This window comes from Heterocephalus glaber, unplaced genomic scaffold (genome assembly GCF_053883595.1).
Source record: "Heterocephalus glaber isolate CG9 unplaced genomic scaffold, H.glaber_assembly_v1.0 deba00000122, whole genome shotgun sequence".
NCBI classification, from domain to species: domain Eukaryota; kingdom Metazoa; phylum Chordata; class Mammalia; order Rodentia; family Bathyergidae; genus Heterocephalus; species Heterocephalus glaber.
The window spans coordinates 71,705,199-71,727,766 of NW_028258138.1; the positions used below are offsets into that span (position 1 = coordinate 71,705,199).

General features: G+C 36.5%; 1 protein-coding gene across 9 annotated transcripts in view; it reads right to left on the reverse strand.

Moving 5' to 3' along the window:
- The window catches only part of Golgb1 (golgin B1), an 85,639-nt gene extending 63,852 nt beyond the window's left edge, over positions 1-21,787 (reverse strand). For 4 of the 9 annotated variants that reach the window (XM_087209089.1, XM_087209086.1, XM_087209082.1 and 1 more), the window contains exons 1-5: positions 21,605-21,733; positions 4,949-5,193; positions 4,187-4,339; positions 3,836-3,988; positions 1,433-1,540 (exon numbers count right to left, since the gene is read on the reverse strand). In XM_087209089.1, the coding sequence (XP_087065215.1) occupies positions 1,433-1,540; positions 3,836-3,988; positions 4,187-4,318 (393 nt within the window). In that variant the 5' untranslated portion in view covers positions 4,319-4,339; positions 4,949-5,193; positions 21,605-21,733. Of the gene's footprint in view, positions 1-1,432; positions 1,541-3,835; positions 3,989-4,186; positions 4,340-4,948; positions 5,194-21,604 lie in introns of all 9 variants that reach the window. The other 5 variants (XM_004835628.3, XM_004835625.3, XM_004835624.3 and 2 more) reach the window with 3 other exon arrangements.
- Between the last annotated feature and the right edge of the window lie 781 nt (positions 21,788-22,568).

A 22,568-nucleotide genomic window follows, 5' to 3' on the forward strand; every position in this document is an offset into this window, starting at 1 on the left:
TATTAAATACAATTTTATTTTGGTATGACTACATTTACACTTTACCTGTTGCACCAAGTAAGAGATTACTGAGGTGCTGCAGAACAAGCATACCCTTACTTGGTGTTAATGGGCTGAGTCAGTTTGAATGATTTTCTTCTGCACCCCTATGTAACATCGTATTTATTTGAATACTTAACACAGACAAGTTACAGTTGGTATAAGTATAAATCAAAATTGGTAATGAAATTGAAATATAAATTGCTACTTTAATTATAATTTTTTCTAGTTTAAATATAAGTATAGACACATTTTTAAGTTTAAAATGAAGGCAGACTATTGATGTATAATTCATTCCTTTTTATTTCTAAGTAGTATTACCCATGTGGTTACATCACAGTTTGTTAAACAGTCACCAGTTGATGGACAAGTGAGTTTGCTGCAGTTTGTAGTGATTACAAATAAATTTACTCCTATTAGACAGTGTTTGTATAAACTAGTGAGAGCAAGGGAAGACAGCCACAAATCTGAGCAGTCCAGCTCTCATACATTTGGACACAACACAAAAATAACATATGTAGCTCTGTTACATAAGAAAAATTTTTCTATGATTTGCTTCCCACTAAAGGTTCAGAAAATCTTCTAAAAAACCTAATTTCACACAAAAATAAGGATCAGAAAAGGACCAAAATGAAATCCTTATGAAGTTAGTTAAAAAGAAACAATACTAATGAAGAAATGATATAGGACAAGTGATAAAATCAGAGGCATGCACAAATAACTAGAAATTACAACCTACTTCTTTTTTTGGTACCAGAGATCGAACTCAGGACCTTGCACTTGTGAGGCAGGTGTGGGGCCACTGAGCTAAATCTCAGGCCCAATTACAACCTACAACCTATTTTAAAAGGAGTTTTAAAAAAATTTTAAATTGTATAAGACATAAAAGAAAAACATTAATCAGAAATGAAGTGATAGATCTCACAATGATACAAAAGGAAAAAAAAATAATGATATAGAGATAATAAGGAATTGAGGAAAGTGATAGATAATTGGAGATATTAAAGATCACACAAATGAATAACAGAAGTCCTCAAAGAAGAAAATCAAAGTAAGGGAACAGATTAAATACTTACAAATTATATAATTAAGAAAATGTCTGAAATAAAAATATGTGAAACAGCATGCTGGGTATTTACAAATACTAACCAAGAATTACAAAGACCTATGTACTACACTCAAGTAAAATTACTGGACTAGGAAGGAAGGAAGGAAGGAAGGAAGGCAGGCAGGCAGGCAGGCAAGGAGAAAAGGAGGGCAGGAGGGAACAGAGGGAAGGAACTAATTGACACATAGATAAATATCTGTGAAGCATCAATAAAAAGGTATTTGTCACTGGGCTTTAGTGATTCATTAATTTAATGATTATGAGGTAACTCACACCCTCACCTACCTGTGCAGCGTGTTGGGCTTGCAAACTGCTAATTAGTTTTTCCTTCTCCTGGAGTTCATGTTTTATCTTTTCTACTTCTATGTCTTCTTCTGTGAAACTCTTACCATACTGAAAATGCAACAGATAGAGTCAATTATTTAAAAGAACTACAAGTAATATACAATTAAAAGAATTACAAGTAATATATATTTGATCTTTTGCTCGATTTGCCCTTAATATATAATCATTTATAGTTTTATTAAAATGATGAGGGCAAGAAAAAAATTTAACCATAAGTAAGGGATCTTAGGGACGTCCAGTTTTAGTATGGCCAAGTAGCTCCTATTGGATCTATTAGATCTCCTCTTAGATCTACCCTTTATAGAGAATAACTGTAAACTCTGGACAATACAGAAAACAGCGATCTGAAAAGACTGGAAAGCAGGAAGACATTGGCAGAGTCCATGCCTGGAAGAAATGGCACCGAATTTCCCATCTTGACAGCTGTAGTCTAAAGTAAGACCAGTCAGTCCCTGCAGGACTAAACTTTCATAGAAAACCCACAGTCTGGCTGCCTTGAAAAATCAAGGACATAGTTCAGAAAGCTACAGTTGCTGTTAAGTGAGAGGCAAAACCTTCAGAAAACAGCCACTGAGGGAAATCTTTCAATAGTATATATTTCTTTAAGCTTTTCATTAGAACCAGATTTTATCTCCCTATTTTTTTTTCCAGTACGAGGGATGGGGATTGAACTCAGGACCTTGCACTTGCCAAGGTGGTGTAGTGCCTCTGAGCTACATCCCTAGCCCAGCAAGATTTTTTTTTCAATATTCCTATTTTGCTGTTATTACTTTGAGACAGTGTCTTACTGTGTGGCTCAGGCTGGCCTTGAACAAACTATGTAGCCCAGGCTGCCTCAAACTTGTGGTGATCCTTCTGTCTCACCTTCCCAAGTGCTTGGATTACAGGCATGTGCCACCACACCTGGTTCTGTTTCCCCACTGAATCCCCAAACTTAGCTCTGCTCACTGGAAGTATAAAAATAATTTTACATTTTCTTTCAAATATTAAGCAACAGAGGACACTATCATCTCTTCAACTATACTTTCTTCAGAATACCTAGCTCTGTATTGAGTATATAATGGTTAGAAGGTTGCTAAAACTGCTGGAACTGATTGGGACTGCTACAAATCATTTATTTTACAAAGGAAAGAAATGGGGCTGTGTCTTACTTTTCTCTTGTTGCTAAGACAAAATACCTGACACCCAAAGTTAAAGGGGAAAGAATTTATTTAGCTCACAGTTTGTAGAGGTTTCATTCCATAGTTGGCTGGCTCCAAGGCAGGGTGGCTTGGCAGAGGGGCATTGCAGAGGAGAAACAGTTTGTGGCAGGCAGAAGACAGCAAAAGTAACCAAGCAAGGGGCCTAGACAGTGTCTTTCTGCTCCTTTTATCTTATCCAGACTACTTAGGGCCGGTAGCACTCACATCCTTAACCCTAGTGCCCTTGAGCATAGTACTGCATCATGAATCAATTCCAGCATCACACACTCTAGATCCAGCCATCTCTGAAAAAGCCCCACCTGGGCCGGGGATGTAACTCAGCAGTGCAGCGCCTGCCTGGCAAGTGCGAGGCCTTGAGTTTGATTCCCAGTACCAAGAAAAAAAAAGCCCCACCTACGACTGCATGAGACTTTAGGGGGACATCTAAACACAAGTCATAACAGGCTGTAGGGTGTTTAAAGTCTCAGAGCTAACAATTAAATTGAAAAGCAGAGTATAAAGTGGATAATTTAAAAGTCTGACAGCACAGCTGAGAGGAAGTTTGAAGAAACAAATACCATGGGAAGAGAGGTTATTATTGCTACAGCCAAGGTAAGGGAACTGTCAGAGTAAAAACCAAAGAGTAAGCAAAGAACCCAAATGAATCTCTTTGAGAGGATTAATAAAAGTTTTTAAAATAAATTTTGAGACGTTAAATAAGGGTACCGATTCAGGAAAAGTGATGCTCCCTGAGCATTAGCCCTGGAAAGAAAGACTACCAAGGTACTGGGTGGCTGGCTAACCAGTGTTCCTAGGGTTGTGCCTGGAGGACTTATTAACATCTTTTTTCCCAAGAACCAAGAACATGGAGAATAATAATATAGTGAACCAAAAGATAAAACAGAGAAAAATTAAGAAAATAAGATTTCTTAATTAGGGTGAAGTCTAGGCTAACTACAGTGTGCATATGTGAGATACCTGCCTCTATATAACCTCCAAACTCTCCTAAGAGCTCCCTCTAAGAGCTTGTTCTCTACATAGCTGTCTGCATGTGACCATCTGGGTATAACCACAAAGAAAAGATCACTGTGACTAGTGAAGAACTCCTACATTGGAAGGCTTTCTTGATTCAGAAAATATATATAACACCCTGTCCCCATACCTTGGAGAATGATTCCTCTGATTCAGGTTCTACAGGCAGAGCAGTCCCTCCTTGTGCCTTCATTTCTTCTATGTGTTTATTCAAAGAAGTTAGTTTGGCCTTTGCATGAAGTTTTATTTTTTTAATTTTGTTATCAGCAGCTTTTCTTTCCTCCTACCAGAGAAGAATGATGATAAATACATAAATATTTTTTCATCATTTATCCAGAACATAACAAAAGTTATTTTCAGTAAGCATCATAGTATAGTATTAAGGAAATAAGAATCAGGCTCTCTAATAATTTAAGAGAGAAATCTAGGTGAACAAGTCATCTGTCCTTTATCAAATGCTCTACAAGACAAATGACAGTACCTGTAAAACTTCATCTTTCTGCTGCAGCTCAACATCCTTCTGTCTAATAACCTCTTTCAGCTCCACCACCAACTGCTCTGCATAAGCCAGGCGTTCTACAATGTCCTCTTGAGTTCTATTATTAAATTCCATGTCAGATTCCTGGGGTAATTCCTATTATTCAGAAAAAGTGACCAATGTATCAGGAAAAGAAAAGGTATGAGCTGCCAAGCAGGAGTTTTTTCAACAACTTTTGCCCAACTCATTTATTTTAAAACTTAAGCTTCTTTCTAAGAGGCTGACCCAATAACAGTTATCATTAATGCATTGAGTATTTTATCTCATTTAAGGTATTATTACCTTAATTTTACGAAAGAGAAAAGTAAAGGGAAGTAAAGATCACAAACTATTAAGTCAAAGAGAGTTTGTTGAATAAAACTCTTATAACCACTAAGCATTGCTGCTTGTCTTTTTAGAAAACAGATTTCTTTTGATTTTTTTACGTGATCCTCAGAAAAATGCAATACAAACTATTAAAAAATTGGTAGACAAATTTATTAAAGCAAGCAGATATTCTCAAACTCAAGCAGTGCTTCAGTACCCCCATACACAAACATACACTTGTCATTTAAACCTTCCTACGGAATTAGGGGTATGTACCCAAGGAGGAGGAGTTAAAACAATCTGGCACTAAACAGGCCCAGGAGGACAAATGAGAAAGATCTTCTAAATCTCATCCAGGACTTGGTTTCCAGCTCTGTGGCTGTTAGGCAAAAAACTTACAGAAAGATCATTTATGAAGTCTTAATATTTTTCTTAATCTTCACTTCCACTTTGCACTAGGGAGGCTGCTCATGTCTTTCCAAAATTCTTTTCCTCAGAAGAGCACAGAGTGAATGTCTCATCAATTTAAATCAGAACAGAGCTACTCACAGGGCTCAAGGGAGCCGTCATACTTTGATCAGTGTCATCTCCTGATAATTCATGCAAGACAACATTTGCTAATCCTGATAATCGGCTAAGCATTTCTGTGGGAAAAGAAAAGAGAAGAATCAGCAAAGTGGACACAGGCTGCTCCCTCTAGGGGTAGCCATATTATCTGTAGGTAAAATGGAACAGTGCAGGTGACAAATACTAAACACAGTCTGTAGCAAAGGCATATGAGTGGACATGGTGTAGTCAAACACTGTTATTTTCACCGGCAATAGCATAGAGATTATAACCAGCATCACTAAGACCACTTGTAAAAATAAAACAATTATATAATCCTTAAATACAAATACTGAATTTTGTATTTAAAGGTTACCTTTAATGCCCTTTCTTTCACCATAGTTTCATTTATAAATTTCTTATTCTTCTTTGGTCAGACTGTTATTCTCGCCTGCTTTTACCCATAAACCCCCTGATTCAGCAAGTTTTTCTTTCTATATATCCCATGAACCCCATTATTTCAGGAAGCTTTCCTGATAAAATGTGGTTTTGCTAAAATTTAAACATAATCGTTCAAAATGTATAGCACTAAATGAGTGTATTAGAAAAGAAGGAAGAAGGACCAGAATCAGTAACCTGTCCTTCTTCTGTAGGAAATTTTAAAAAGAAAAGCAAATTAAAACCAACATAAGCAAAAAGGAAACAAATTAATAAAATTGAGAGTAGAAAATAGAGAACAAAATCAACAAAACCAAAAAAGGGGTTCTTTGAAAAAAAAAATCAATAAAGATGATAAAGCTCTAATCAGTCTGACCATGAAAAAACAGAAGACACAAATTGCTGGCATCATAAATGAACATGGGAACATCAATACTGATCTAACATACATTAAAAGAAAACAGAGAAACACTACAAATAATCCTGTGTTCACGAATTCATCAAAGTGGATGAAATGGGTCAATTCTTTGAAAGACACAAGCCACTTAAAATTTAAGGGAAAAAAAGAGACTTTATATGAGTGGACATGTGTGGGTGTGTGTGTGCATATATAAACTGACATTATACACACAGACATGAAATTAAATGGATACATCATTAAAAACTTTCTAAAACATGATACTCAGGTCAAGATGGCTTCACTGGTGAGTTGCAACAAACATTTTAAAAAGAAATGATATCCATTTTATATAATCTGTTTCAGAAGTTAAAAGAGGAGAGAGCATTTCACAATTTTTTTATGAGACCAGCCCTACCCTAATACTAAAAGCAAACGAAAATAATTACACGACAACTATAGACCAATATTCGTCATGATCATACTCAACAAAATACTCAAAATCCTCAACAAAATGTTTTCTAATATTAGCTTTAGAAAAAGCCAACACATCACAACCACAGAGTTAAAAAATGTAAAATGGATCCCATAGATAATAATATTGATAATCAATGTAATTAACAGTATTAATTGACTAAGGAAAACTATCATATCAATTGATTCAGAATAGCATTTGGTAAATTTCAACATCCATTCATAATAAAAACTCTCAGAGCAGGGGATTTAGCTCAGTGGTTCTGGTGCCTGCCTTGCAAGCACAGGGTCCCGAGTTCGATCCCCGGTACCAAACAAAACAAAACAAAAAAAACTCTCAGAAAACTAAGAATAGAAGAAAATTACTTTCACTTAATAAAGAGCATCTATAAGAAGTCCTACCACTGGCCAGGGATTTAGCTCAGTGGGTTCTGCTGCCTGCCTCGCAAGCGCAAGGACCCGAGTTTGGTCCCTGGTACCAAAAAAAAAAAAATCCTACTACCTGTATCACATTTAATGGTGACAGGCTAAATGCTCTCACCAGGAAAAAGGCAAAGATTTCATCTCTCATATTTCTATTCAATACCATACTGGAAGTCCTAGGCAGTACAATAGGCAAGAAAAAATAGTCATACAAATTTGATAGAAAGAAATAAAATTATCTCAATGAGCAAAAGATATGAATGCTCCCAAAATTTTTCTACTAAAAAAAGCTATAAATGACCGCCAAGTGAATTTAGCAAGATTCAGGATACAACACCAAAGTGTAAAACTCAATGCCATTCCTGATACAAGCACTGAATAAGTAGAATTTGAAATTAATACAACAGCATTTACAATAGCACTGGACAAAAGGAGAAGGGACTTGGGTAGAAATCTGACAAAATATGCGCAGGACTGATATGCTGAAAACTATTTAAAAACTGAGGAAGGAAATAAAAAATTTAAATGTAGAAATTGATAACCCTGTTATCAATTCTCCCCATTTTGATCTATAACTGCAGGGTTTTGTTTTTTTTTTCGTACCAGAGATCGAACTCGGATCCTTGTACTTGCGAGGCAGGTGCCGGAACCACTGAGCTAAATCCCTGACCCCCAATTTTGATCTATAAAACTAGTACAATTCCAATCTAAATCCCAATAAGTTTTAGTAAACATCAACAAGCTAAATAACATCTAAAATTTAGATGAAAAGGCAAGGATAGCAGAACTTAATAAAAAAATACAATTACAAGACAGTGTAGCATTGGTGAAAATACAGATACATAGCTCAACAGAATAGAATGCAGAGACTAGAAACAGACCAACACAAATAGAATCAACTGATTTTTGTCAAAGGTACAAATTCAACTTGGTTGAGAAAAGCAATCTTTTTTTTAACAAATGCTGGTAAACAACTGGACATTCACACAAAAAAGTAAACCTTGGCACAAAACTCACACTTTATTTTTAAAAATACCTCCAGGGCCAGGGATTTAGCTCAGCTCAGTGGTACCGCCACCTGCCTCACAAGTGCAAGGTCCTGAGTTCGATGCCTGGTTCCAAAAAACCCCACAAAAAACAAAAAACAAAACAACAAAAACACCACCTCCAAATGGATCAGAAGTTTAAACTTATACTGACAAACTAAAATTTCTAAGGAGAAACTCTGATTTTGGATTTGGCAAGAGGTTTTCATGGACAAGGAACGATACATAATAGCAAAACTTAACAAATAGTAATTTATCAAAAGTTAAGACTTTTGCTCTGTGAGGACAATGTTAAGAGAATGAAAGACAAACTAAAGATTCAAAGAAAATATTTGCAACTAACATCCAATAAAGAACTTGTATCCACACTATCTAAAACAAAATTTTCTTAAAACACAAACAAACTAATAAAGAAATGTGCAAAAAACACTTCACTAAAGAAGATACATGGATGATAAATAAGTATAGGAAAACAGTCTTAACCTCATCTGTCTAGAAAAATATTCATTAGAAACCCAATGAAATGCTACCATATAACTACTAGAATTGTTAAAATATTTCTTTGTCAAAATGCTAGTAGGGATCTGGAGCAATAGGAACTTTCATGCAGTGCAGATGGAAATACAAAATGGCAGTGCTACTTTGGAAAACAGTTTGGAAATGTCTTTAAAAGCTAAACATATATTTACCAATCGTACACCTCGGTATTTAATCATTCAGTGAAATGAAAACTCATATTTACATAGAAATCTGTAAGTAAAGATTTACAGTAGGTTGACTCCTATTACAAAACTGAAAACAACCAAAATATTCAATAAGCAAATGAATAATCATGGGATACTTCCAAACAGAATATGCATGAGCAATAAAAAGGAAAGAGCTATTCACTCACACAATACAACATGGATAAATCTAAAATGTCTTCTGCTAAATGGAAAAAGCTAAATGTGGAAAGCTACATATTATATGATCTTATTTATATAACATTATAGAAAAGTCTAGAAATAGACTCATACACATATAGTTGTCAGGGTTTGAAGGAGGGGGTGTAGTTGACAATAAAAAGGTCATACAGGGGGTGGGGGGGACTAGGGATGTAGATCAGTAATAGGCTGCATACTTAGCATGTGCAAGGCTCAATCTCTAGCATGAAAAGGAAAAGAAAAGGCCACTTAAGGAATTAATTTTTAGGGTAAAGGTTCTATTCTGTGTCATCTTGGATAGTGGATTCATAACCACATTCATTTGCCAAAGCTCACATAATTATGCAATATATATATATACATATTTCAATACATAAAATATATTCCAACCAGGATATCAAAGGCTCCAAAGATAGAAGGTAGAATGGAATATATTAATCCAAATACATTATACATATATAATTAAATCTCACTGAAAAATATAGAGAAAATCAAGCTAACTTAAGAAATGTGGAAAATAGTAATTTAATTATGTACTATATGGCCAAAGGAAAAAGAAGGGACATAAATATTGTATGTTAGTTACCAATTTTTTCTCACGGTGGTATGGGTTAGCAATTATGAAACTACTTCATGTATATATCAGGGCTGAAGAAGTAATAAAATTGCAGATGAGATCTAGTTTTCTAACTCAGTGAAATAAGTTACAAATAAGCAAGAAAAAAAATATAAACCCTGTAGCACTGGATTAGAATCAGAGAGGCCAGTATAAACTCATGTTTCTTTTAATATACATAAAGAACTTGTATAAAAATATAGATATATATGTATATGTATTATAAAAACATATATATCCTACTTGAACCCACTGATGAGTTCTAGAGACAGTAACATCTCAGTGGTCATGAGCACATACAGCAACTAGATCTTGATTTCTGAATACCAATCTCCACTAAAAAGAACAAGCGCTCCTTGAAAAAATGCCTAACTACTCAGAGTTGGGGCGAGGAGCATACAAGATGGGGTACCAGCTGGACTTAGTGACTGTTACAGTTTGGATGTGGAATGTGTTGAAGCTTTGGTTTCCAGCCAATGATGCCATTGGTAGGTGATGAAAACTTTAAGAGGGTAGGCCTAGGTCAGAAGAAGCAAGTTATCAGAGGTGTGCCTTCGAAGGGTACATTTTGTCCCTTGCCTCTTCCTTGTTATCTCTCTCCCTCCCTCCTGACCACCATGAGATAAGCCACTTTGCTCCACCACATGCTCCCCATCATGATGTTCTGCCTCACCATAGGCCTAGAAACAATGGACTAAAGCATCTGAAACCATGAGCCTAAATAAATCTTTCTCCTTTAAGTCCCCCTCCCTCCCACCCAGGTATTCTGTAACAGTAGTAGAAAGATAACTAACAAAGAAAGCAATGGAAAGCTCACTTTCAAAGAATAAAATATGAAAAAGAGAAAAAAAAGTAACTTCAGAATAGACAGACAGCAACTACCACTTCAACTAAGTGATAATGGTTAACATCCCATGATAAATCGTAACACCATGTACTCTTTGAAAATATGATGAGGATAACCTACCTCTGGAGTATTCTTCCCCTAAACCCATAACCCAGACTAACTTCGAGAAAGTACCAGGCAAACCCAAATTCAATATTCTAAAAAGTCCCTGACTAATATTCTTCTAAACTTTCAAGGTGATGAATGAACAAAGTAATAAAATGAACAAAAGAGGAAGAAAGAGTCACAGACTAAAGGACACACAGATGCATGTTGATTAAATGCAAAGTAGTAGACCAGATTAGATCCTGAAGCAGAAAAAGAACATTAGTGGGAAAAAATGGTGAAATCTGAAAGATGTCTATCTGTAATTAATGGCATTAACCAATGCTCTTAGTTTTGAACAACTTGCCATGGTTATGTAACATGTTAACATTAGGGGAAGCTACTTATGAAGACTATACATTAACTCTCTGTACTCATCTTTGCAAGTTTTAAGTAAATCTAAAGTTTTCCAAAATTAATTCCCTTTTATAACTACGTTACACATTCTGATGAATGTCAATTTCACAAACTTAATGAAAGTGAGAAAAATATTAATGCTTTCACAGGAAAAAATCAAAATAGAACTTGACTGTATATAGCACTAGTTAAGTGATTTTGCTGAAGTTTATGTTCTGTGACAAAATGTTATTTGACTTTTAAAACTGTCAGCAGGGAGAAATACAAAAACTGCCAGACAAAATAAGTACTCATAAAATAGTCTCTGCAGCAGTTTCTTTCTACACAGGGAAGGAGTAGTAGAATAGTGTTTAGAGCAGCCATGGTTCTTAATGAAGAAGTGTTAAGAGATCTATTTCTATAATAGCTTATTTTGGATGACACAAGTAGCATGTAGCCGTTGGAAAACATTTATGACTCGGGAAAGGAAACATAGAGCTGGGAGGAGAATACTGAACCATATATAACTATAAACAACCATATATAAATTCAAATATAACATATTTGACATTCATAGGAATATATAATACCATCTGTAGTAGTTATACTACACCTGATTTTGTTAGAAGATGGGGTACAGTCCAAAGAGACTGGTCACTGGGGGCATAACCTGGAAGGATGTATCTCCCTAGCTAGCTTCTCTCTCTCTGCTTCTTGGCTGCCATGATGTGAACAGCTTTCCTCTGCCAGTATCTGGAGTCAGCCAGCCAGCCATAAGGAAGACTAAGACTACTGAAATGTGAACCAAAATAAATCATTCCTCTTTACATTGCAGTTATTGAGTACTGTGTCTCAGTGACGAGGAAAGTGACTAAGAAACATAGTTATGTTTTTTCCTATACATACACACCTATGATAGTTTAATTTATAAATAAGGCACAATAAAAGATTAATAATCATTGCAAAGAAAAAAGATTAATAATCACGATTAACAATAGGATAGTTATAACACTGTAATAAAATTGTTTAAAATTATGAATTGCTTATTTCTGGAATTTCCCATGTAATATTTTTTGGACCAGTTGTTGATAGCAGTCAATCAAACCATAGAAAGTAAGACTGAATAAAGAAGACTACCGTAAATGCAAGGGGCCTCTAGGCCTGAGGCAGTCTGGGCCCCTCTGAACTCTCAGAACTGAAGAGGTGGGGCTCTCTTTCCAGATAAAGCCCTACAGTAAGGAGAATATCAGTTGAGAGGAGAAGTCAAAATTAAGCCACTAAGGAAAGAGAAGGTCTAGATAAAAGAGTGGGTAGGGTGGCAAGGAAGGAGAGCCAGGAAATCTTAAGAAATCCAGCTGCCATTGATTTGAACTACATCAGAAAACATCACAAGAAGGAAATAAAGTTGAAAAGCAACATAAAACAAAACTCCTATAGTTCAGCAATATTAAATTCATATAAAATGAGCAATGAAAAGCATCACAATTTCCATATTAAATTACTGTAAAAAAATAGAGTGATAAAGCTGGATCAAGAGGCAGTTCTAGTTTGCTTTTTGAGAAACTTCCATATTGATTTGGATAAGGGCTACATTAATTTCCATTTCCACCAGCAGGGTAGAAGGGTTCCTCCTCCTCCTCCTCCTCCACCAACATGTCCTCACCAGCATTTATTGTTTTTTGTAGTCTTGATGATAGCCATTCTGACTGGGATAAAATGGAATCTCAATTAAGTTTTGATTTGCATTTCCCTAAATGGCTAAAAATGTCAAGCATTATTTCCATATTCTTATTGGCCATTTTATGTCTTCTTTCTGTTCAATTCTTTTGCACATTTATTGATTGAACTATTTGATTTCATCCAGCTACCACTCCTTGGAATATACCCAAAGCAATTAAAGTAAAATTCTACAGGGATACCTGCATACCTGTGTTTATTGTGGCACAATATACAATAGCCAAGATATGGAACCAGCCTAGGTGCCCATCAACAGATGGATGGATAAATAATACATGATATATATACACAAAGGAGTATTATTCAGCCTTTTAAAAAGAAGAAAATTTTGTCTCTTGCAGATAAATGGTTGAATCATCATGTTGAATGAAATATGTCAGGTCCTGAAGACAAATATCACATGTTCTCTTTAACATGTGGAATCCTAATAAGATGACAAGAAAGAAGGGAAGACTATTATTAGACAAGAAGAAGAGGAGGAGGAGGAATAATGGGTGCAAGGGCAGGAAATAGGGGTTATAAACAGGATCAAAATGCATTATATACATGAAATCCTCCCTAAAAACATGTAAAACTGGGGTTGAGGGTGAAAGAGGTCATAGGGAAGGATGATTATAATATGTTATGTACATGCACAAATTTGTCAAAGTGAAACTCATTAATCTGTGTAACCAATATGCACTAATAAAAATGTAGGGAAAATAAAAATTTCAAAAATAACAAAAGATATCTCTACAGAAATGGAAGCATGTCAGAGCATGCTTAAAACAATTCAACACTATAAACTACTAAATTTATTAAATGAACTGAAGGCATTAAAAAAGACAAAACATGAAACAATACATGAAAGAAAAATCTAAAAATAAAGTGGAAACTCTAACAACTAAAAACATTTTAATTCGCTTTGGAAATAAAGATTAAACTAAAAGGAAGAAGAAAATGAATAAACATAACAAATCATACCTTTAAAAAAAGTTTTTTTACATAAAAAAAGAAGTTACCTAAAAACTACCCATCCCACTACCTTATCACCAAGTGATTTTACTTCTAGTCATTAATCCCAAGAAATGAAAATGTTAGTTCCCACAAAAATCAGTACATGAATATTCATTGTGCACACACACACACACACACACACAAACACACATACAAAGAAATACATTCAGATATAGCCTGCTGTTCTTCAACAAGTCCATGGTTAAACAAAGTGTGATACACACATTCCATGAAATACTTCTCAGCAATAAGGAACACACTATTGATATACTCAACAATTTAGGTGAATCTTCAGGACATTGTGCTGAATGAAAAAGCTAATCCTAAAGGTTATACTATATAATCCCATACTTACATGATATTTTTGAAATGACAGAATGGTAGAATGGGGGAAAAATTAGTGGTCGCCAGCAGTTAGGAAGGGTGGGTGTAGACTGCGGTTATAGTTCTAACAAGATAACTCAAGATATCCTTGTGTTGGAACATTTCGGCATCCTGACTATGTTGACAGATAACACGAACTTAAGACAGGTAGTAAAATTGAACTTAATCACACATATACATAGACATATACATATACAAGTAAAACTAAAGAATCTGTCAACGTCAATATATTATTTCATAATATAAGATATTATGAAATAGTTTTGTAAAATGTTATCACTGGGGGAAATTACACAAGGTTGTGTAAAGGACATCTGTTTTATTCCTTATCCTCTGCACATAATTCTGCAATTACTTTGATTTTTTAAAAAAGAAAGAAAAAATGAACTAAATGCAATGTGATATCATGGATTGGATCTTAGATCAGAGAAAGGACTTTATTAATGTAACATGTGAATACTAGGTGAAGGGTATACTGGAAGTATGTACTACCTTTGCAAATTTTCTAAAGTAATCTCCAGTTATTCCTTTTGTGTGTGTGTGTGAGACAGGGTCTCGCCATGTAGTTCAGCCTGGCTTTAAACTCACTGTGCAACCCAGGCTGGCCTTGAACTCACAGCAATTCTCCTGCCTCGGCCTCCCAAGTGCTGGGATTACAGGTGTGTGCCACCACACCCGGCTCTATTCTTGATTATATTAAATGTTTTTCAAAGAATTAAACAGGCTTCAAGAGAAAGTGATACTGAAGATAAGCAATTTGGATGATAGGATTCTCTGAAGAAAAATAAAAGCAAAGGAACAGGGAAAATGTGGAAAACCGTAATACAATGCTTATCTGAATTTGGGGGGGGGGGCGCGGTGCCAGAGCTTGAATTCAGGACCTTGCGCTTGTGAGGCATGCACAGTGTCACTGAGCTAAATCCCCAGCCCCTTATCTGAAATTTTAAAGAAACATCTGAAACTATATATTGAAAAAGCCATCATGTTCCTGAGAACATCAATCCAGAATAACCAACAAAACAGTATAGGAAAATTAACAAATTTTTAAAAAATCCTTTAGGAGGACTGAGGATGTAGCTCAGTGGCACCACACCTGCCTGGCAAACCGCAAGGTCCTGAGTTCAATCCCCAGTACTGGAAAAAAAAAAACAACAAATACTTTAAGATTTAGGCCAGTTTTATGACTAGGCAGATTAAAAAAAAAGTAAGACTAGTATCAGACTTTTCAACAGCAATGTTTTTGCCAGAAGAAAAATAAGTACAGATTAAAGATATTCAAGAGAAGGAAAAATGAGCCAAAATTTTTATTTCTAGCAAAAATGAATTTCAGCTATAAAGATCAAAGACAAAATGTTATGAACAGGCAAGAAAATTCATGGAATATTTTCCCTTAAGCCTTTCCTAAGGAATCTACTACGGACAAAACCCAAATGAGTAAAAAGACACCATTATAATGACTGGTGGCAAATATTAATTAAATATACAGTTACTAGCAGAACTAAGACAAAGACTGGGAGAGAGAGCACATAGAATATAATGATTATATACTCTAACAAGATACAGGACAACTATGAAAAATGAGGAAAATGCAAACAGAAGCGGAAAAAAAACTTTTAAAACTTTTTAATAATCAAAGTAGCATTGTGATTCTTAGATTATTATATGTAGAATGTGGGATTAAAGCAAATGAGTAATTACTAATTCTATTGTCATATTTTCACTATTAAAAAGAAGATATAAATGTACCACAGAAGAAATTAAGAACCCCCAAATACAAACTAATCTTGAATTTCAATTGTATCAATATGGACTTACTAGGTATTTGATCTTATATTTTATCTTTATATTTTCCTAACTTTGTCCACTAAAAAGGATTACAATGACAAACTGAGAAGCAATGATTATCTCTAGTGCCTAGCTTGAGACCTTGAAATACCTCCCTCATTTCTTAGAGAAATGGCTGATTCCAGTTCTAAAGAAGGGAATGTAGAAAATAAGCTTAACTATCTCTCACACAGGTTAGCAAGGAAGATATCAAAGACTACTAGTCATGTTCAAAGGACTCAAGAACCAAACTGAAGAGGTTCCCTCTGGCTAAAAGGACAGTCTGAGCTTAGAGAAGAATTGCAACAAATTAAAATCTGTAAAATATATTTAAAAGCAGGAGCTATGAAAAATAATAAACTAGTTACCATCTGAACAAATTATCTTGAAAACTAGGTGTATATATAAGGATTTATTTTGCCTTTCCTAATTGACCTTTACCTTTCAGGAAGCAAAGAGTAGAAGGAATGAATCTCCTTACAAAAGTATTCCAACTAATCAATCTTTTCTAACATTTATAAACCCTAATGAACTCAAGGATCTAGACACTGAGCATCAACAGCTAATAAAAACAAAAAAATGAGATGTTATGAAGTTCCGATGAAAGAACATAACACCTGTAGTCATGCCTCAGTCTGATAAAGCTTCCCCTCCTGCTGCTTATCTAGGAAATGAAGTGACCAGAAGAACAGCTCAACTGCCTGATGAATGCACAATTCCCAGACTCTGGCAAACTCCACAGGTCAAAAGGCCTACGTGCTTCAACAGACAATTGTAAGGAAAAGACTCAAGAGACATATCAAGTTTTGAAAAAGGCAGGATTCATCTTTAAGTAAAAACTGTAAAGAAACCACAAGGAAGTGATTCTTTTTGGGAAAAAAAAGAGGGCTCTGAGTGGGATGTGAAATATGGAAGGGTTTCTGTGATGACTGGCCAAGCTGTATTTCTTCACTGGGTAGCTTGAAAACAATGTTGCCCTGAGAGTAGCTCATGAGGCTATGCATACTCAATAGTGTGGTTATTTATACCTTTATCTTACAATAAGGTCTTTAGAAAAATTAATGCAAGTTTTCATTAAGCAATTATGTTTGGAGATATCCACTGAGAGTTTCTCTTATATTTTTACTTTTAATTGACATAATATTTGTGCGATTTATGAGGCAATGTGATATTTCAATTTATGTAAACATCAGATAATAATCAACTCGGGGTAATTAGCGTATTTATCAGGGGATTTTTAGACTTCAATCTCAGCTTCATCACATACTGTGACCTACATATACCTCACTTACTGCACACTTTCCAACACTTTCACTTCGGATTCACCAACCAATTCCCCGCCCCACCTCTACTGCAGCCCTGCTCTTTGCACCCACACTTTCTGCTCCAAGTAGATTAGATACTACTGTTACCACTACTTTAAAAACTAAACAAAAAAGTACTGAAATTCACAATATTTTTCAACTACTTTTAAGTCATACCCTCTTCAGGAAAATGTAGATATCATGTGTTTAAGCCCATGTACACACATGCACCCAACCACAGTGGAATGTTGTAGAGTCAACCTTTTGTATATTACCATTAGAAGACTTGTGATAAATCTTATTTTATGTAATTTCTATTGTAAAAATACGATTCTAAAATGTTTCCATTTACACAGAAATTTAATTTTATATGAAATTAAAATCCTAGCAGGATGCAGCACTCAGGAGGCTGAGGTAAAAGGATCACCTTGAGTTTAGGACCAGCCTGGGCTAGTTACATAGTGAGTTCAAGGTCAGTCTGAACTATACAGTGAGACCTTGTTTCAGTAAAACCAAGATAAATAAATAAAATCAGATCCTGAATATCTATCAAGTTGTAATTTTCTTTCTCTCTCCCCCATACCATTACCACAAATGAGATTCTAATTCATCTTCCCTATCAGGATGTGTCTCTAGCAGCATTATTATACATATACTAAAAATCATTATACATCCAGGATACATATACATTAACACAGAACAATAATAATATTAATGGCAACAATTACTGAGAAATATTTTATTTAATTGCAAAGTGAATACAACAGACAATTCATATATAATGCTTTCTTAATCTTAACAAAATCTGCAAGCTAAGTATATATCCCCATTTTATAGACAGGGAAAATTGACATTTAGAGAAATTAAAACATGTCAAAGGTTCTTCAGTTAAACAAGGAACAGGCTCAAAAGCTCTTCAAATAGAGAATGGATTACTTTTCTCAAATAACCATTCAAAATATGTATTTTAAGAAAGAAAAGATAAATAAACGAGATAAAAAATCTGGGAGGGTGCTAAGAATACAGCACTTAAAATAGCTCCTAAAAAAAGGACTCTTGGGCCAAGGATTTAGCTCAGTAGTGCTGCCGCCTGCCTTGAAAGTGCAAGGTCCAGAGTTTGATCCTCCAGACCAAAAAAAAAAACAAACGACTCTTTATAGAAGTCTCTCACAGACTGACTGAACAGTCTGAAAGAAAGAGGTGACAAACTAGGAGCCAGGCAACTGAGCTTTCAGTCCTGGTTCACCAAGAAACAGCTTTATCACATTGCTTGAGTCTCTTTGCCTCATGAATGTCAAGTTTCCTCACCTTAAAATGAAGACTGACAAAGGACATTTTAAAGCCCACCAATGTGATTCATTGATTCAAGAAAGAGTTCTATGGCTGTTGACATTAAGAGAAAGTAAAGGGAGGGCATTTCATGTACAGTTGACTGCATTTGTAGCGCAAGGGTTGGGAAGCTGAGGGCATGAGAGCCAGTAAGTAGCCACAACTGAGGTAAATGAAGAAAGGGTCTCTCCCTCTATTAGTCTTATTGAACACCAGAAATGGACAAATGTACATATAAAAATAAGTAAATGGGAAAATATTCATGTTCATAGTAATAAATTCATGTCCAGAAAAATGTGTGATCACTGGACAAGACTTGTTGTTTTACAAAGCACCAGATCATGAAGAGCAACTAAGGAAAGAATTAGTATTTAATTGCAAGGTGGGACCAGCCTGGGTAACATGAGTTTCCTGTCAAGGCCAGGATTCTATAAAACACTTGGGCAAATAAAACAATCCTTCAGTCTATGCTGGCCACACCTTTCACAAACTCTACTTGTATGTTGATGTGGCATTGCAAAATAGTGTTATTTTTTCAAAGCCTTCACTGATTATCAATAACTACTTATTTTTAAAATACCTGATTTGTAGCATTATACTAAGAACTATAAAAATAAAGGAATATAAGGCATGTCTCTACCCACAGCAACATAGTACAATGTGCACGGGAAAACAAAAGAAAAAACTGGAGACAGGGAGTGCATGTGCCGTTTACTTTGGAATTTAAATCACTTTTCACACAGAGGATAGTGAAATTTCCATTCCATTGAGGTCATTCCTCAAACTCATTTCATGTATATTTAGTTGAACCTCAGTAGTTTTCCTTAATTTCTTAATTTTCAAATTGTTTCTCAATCAAGTTTTGTAGCTAATAGAAAAGTAGCGCTATATATCTGGAAAAAGCATATTGAATATGATGTAATTTTTATAAGAAAATTAAAAATGATTTTTCATAACACAAAAGGTAGTATTTTCATTAAATAAATTTAGAAATGGTAGCTACAGTATATATACAGCACAACCCCATCAAGTGTTGGTCCAGTTTATTTACATATAACTTATTTATAAGTTCATTTATTTAAATAACTTCATTATTTAATTCGTTTTGTTCATAAAACAACCCAAGGGGGTCAGGTACTATCATTATCCCCAATTTTAAGGTGAGTAAATTAAGGCACAGGGAAATTAAGTAATTTGCTCAAGCTCAACAAAGCTTTCCTTTTGTGCTTGTGTGTGTGTGTGTGTGTGTGTGTGTGTGTGTGTATGCAATACTGGACACTGAACCCAGGACCACTGAGACCCACCCCTAAACCCTCAACAGAGACCCTACCACGGTGAAGACACACAAAAGACATTACTGGCTGAAAATCAGGATGAGGGCCTGAAGGCATTATATTAGTATGCTACGGATAATTTTTTTTGGGGGGGTAATTTTTTATAACAGTACATAAACTAAAATGATAGGATTCATAGTAGTATAGGCACACATGTACCACAGATATTCACTACATCAGTGTCTGATGGCTAATGACTGAAAATCTAAATGTCGGTCAAGAAGGGGCAGTTAACTACATTTTTATATTTCGACAAGGCAATGCTGTGCAGCCATTTTAAAAAATGAGGTAGTTTTATACTCAAGTATATTGAAAATGCCTAATTCAGATTGACCAGACCTTATCCAAAATGCTTGGGACCAGAAGTGTTCATATTTTGAATTTTAGAGGGTTTTGGAATTTTTGCATATACATAGTAAGATATCTTGGGGACAATGCAAGCCTAAACACAAAACTTGTTTCATATATACTTTGTACACATAATCTGAAGTCAATTTTACACAATATTTTTAATAATTTTGTTCATGGTGTTGAATTTTTATTTATTTATTTATTTTTTTTGTGCTGGGGATTGAACTCTGGTCCTTGTGCTTGCCAGGCAGGCGCGGCACCACTGACCTACATGCCCGGCCCATGGTGTGGAATTTTTCAACTGTGGCTTCACGTCAGTACTCAAAAAGTTTCAGACTTTGGAGCACATTAGATTTCATATTTTCACATTAGAGATGCTCAACCTGTATATATTATTATGTGACAAAAGAGATGTAGAACAGCATGTATATTATGATCCACATGAAGGAAGGTATGCATTATATACATGTTATGATCAGAAAATTTAAGGATAACCAAGAAATTACAGTGTCTATTTCTGGGAAGTGGGAATAGAGAAGATTAGTGGGTAGAGGAGAAAGTTTTCTTTCATATTATATTCTTTGGTATTGAATTTCCTTGTATCAAAAGCACATATAGCTGCACTTTGAAGGTTGAAGCAAGAGGATCAGGAGTTTAAGGTCAGCTTGGACTACATTGTGAGAGACTCTCATACATATATATATAATTTTTTCTTCCTATTTTTCTAAAAGAATATTTCCTGGATTTGACCCTTTACAGTCACCCCGATCATCCAAATTTTATTAATTCACGCTTCTGGAAAGGCCCCAGTCTTTCCATAAGATGTTCCCTGTCCTGCTCTTAAAATTGTCCCCTGGAGCTCTTTAAATAAGTCAGACAAATTCCTCATTTGTCAAGGGCCTCGCCCTCCCGTTCACCCTGTCAGGCACAATAAACACTCCACACAACCAATTCAAGATCTTTTCCCTCCAGAACTCTCTTCAAGGTCCCTTTCCTCTAACAGCCTGCCCAGTGTTAGCGTCCATGAAATCACAGGGTTCAATCCTGTCTTCTCATCTTTCCAGCGATCCATCTGCATTAGCAGGATCCTTCCACAGGCCTCCGTTTGCAATATCTCCAAATGTTTCTTTGATCTCCGCCCTCAAGACGTTCGATTTGTTTGGGTCCCACCTCCCATCCGGGACACTAAGTTTGCTTTGGGCCAGACCGCAGGGGCGGGACAGGTTCTCTAGTCCCTGCTGCGTACTAAGTCCAGCCTAAGCAGGGCGCTCAGGAAACTAGGCCGTGCGGGCAGGACTGAACAGGGCGCCTCTCTCGGTAACTCCCGGAGAAGAAAAGTCTTGAAGAAGGGGCAAACCGACTGTATGTGCCCCGAGGCCGTACAGGGAGACTACAAAACTCTCCGAGGGGCCAACAGGCACGCAGGCTACCAGAACGAGGCCTGGGAGCGGAGGGAGGCGGGTGAAGAGCCGAACCCGGCCTGAATCCGGGGGAGGCTGGCGGGGAGGGGACTCGACAGGCTGCCTCACAAACCCCGGCCCAGGTGACTGGGGTAACCTTTACAGCACTCGCCGAGGGGAGGAGTTCGGGAGCGTCCCCCACTCACCAACAAGCCGCTGCCGCGGGAGGCACGAGTTGCCCCTCTCCCAATCTGAGCCACGTCAGCTCGGGAACCCCAAACGCGACACCTACCACCGCCGCCGCCGCGCCCCTCCAGGGACTCAACCACTAGCAGTTGGGACGGAAGACGGGATCAGGACCTCGACCAATCGGGGCTATGAGTAGAGCGTTACCAGGGAGACCAGGCACGCCTTGTTTGTAACCAAGCCGTCCAAAATTTGAAACCAATCAACGCCGGGAAATCCTGTGCTTCCTCTAAGAGAAAGCCAATGGATTCTAAGGGAGGGGTGAAAGGCGGGATCAAATGAGAGCAAGTGTCCCGGAAGAAGATCTGGTGATGGACGGGAACCGCCGAGAGGGCGGGCGTTCTGGGGAAGGTCAGGTACTTCGCTGGTGAGGTGGTAGTTCCGGTTACCGGTAGTTACTGCGGGAAGTTGGCGGGACTGGCCCAGTCTGTGGCTTGGGCTTCTGCGGAGGCTTTGGGTCCATGACACCCGCTGTCTTTACGATTGTTGAATGAGCTGTGAGAAGGGAGCGGAAATGTGCATTTTGCTTTTAAGAGTTACAAGTATTAGAGCCAAAATAGTTGGTCATTTAATATGACCTTTTCATTTTGCCATGAAAAATGAGAGCTAGCGAAATGACTTGCCCACAGACGGCGATGTATTGACAGAACTCAAGATTCGAAGCTGGCATCTATATGAAAGAGGATCTGCAGTGTCTCCTAAGGACATGACTGAGAGAGAATAATGAATAGGAGGAAGGTACCTCTTAGGAAGTGGCACTTCAGCTAGACCAGAAGCAGATGGTAAGATCTGAAGCTCAGGCTCTGGAATTCGAGTCAGTGAGGAGCTCCAACAAGAGACTGAAATGATGCATGCTCTCCTCAGGGCCTTAAGGAAAGGGGAAAATAATATCCAGCTACCAAGAATCATCTCAGGCACTTTTTT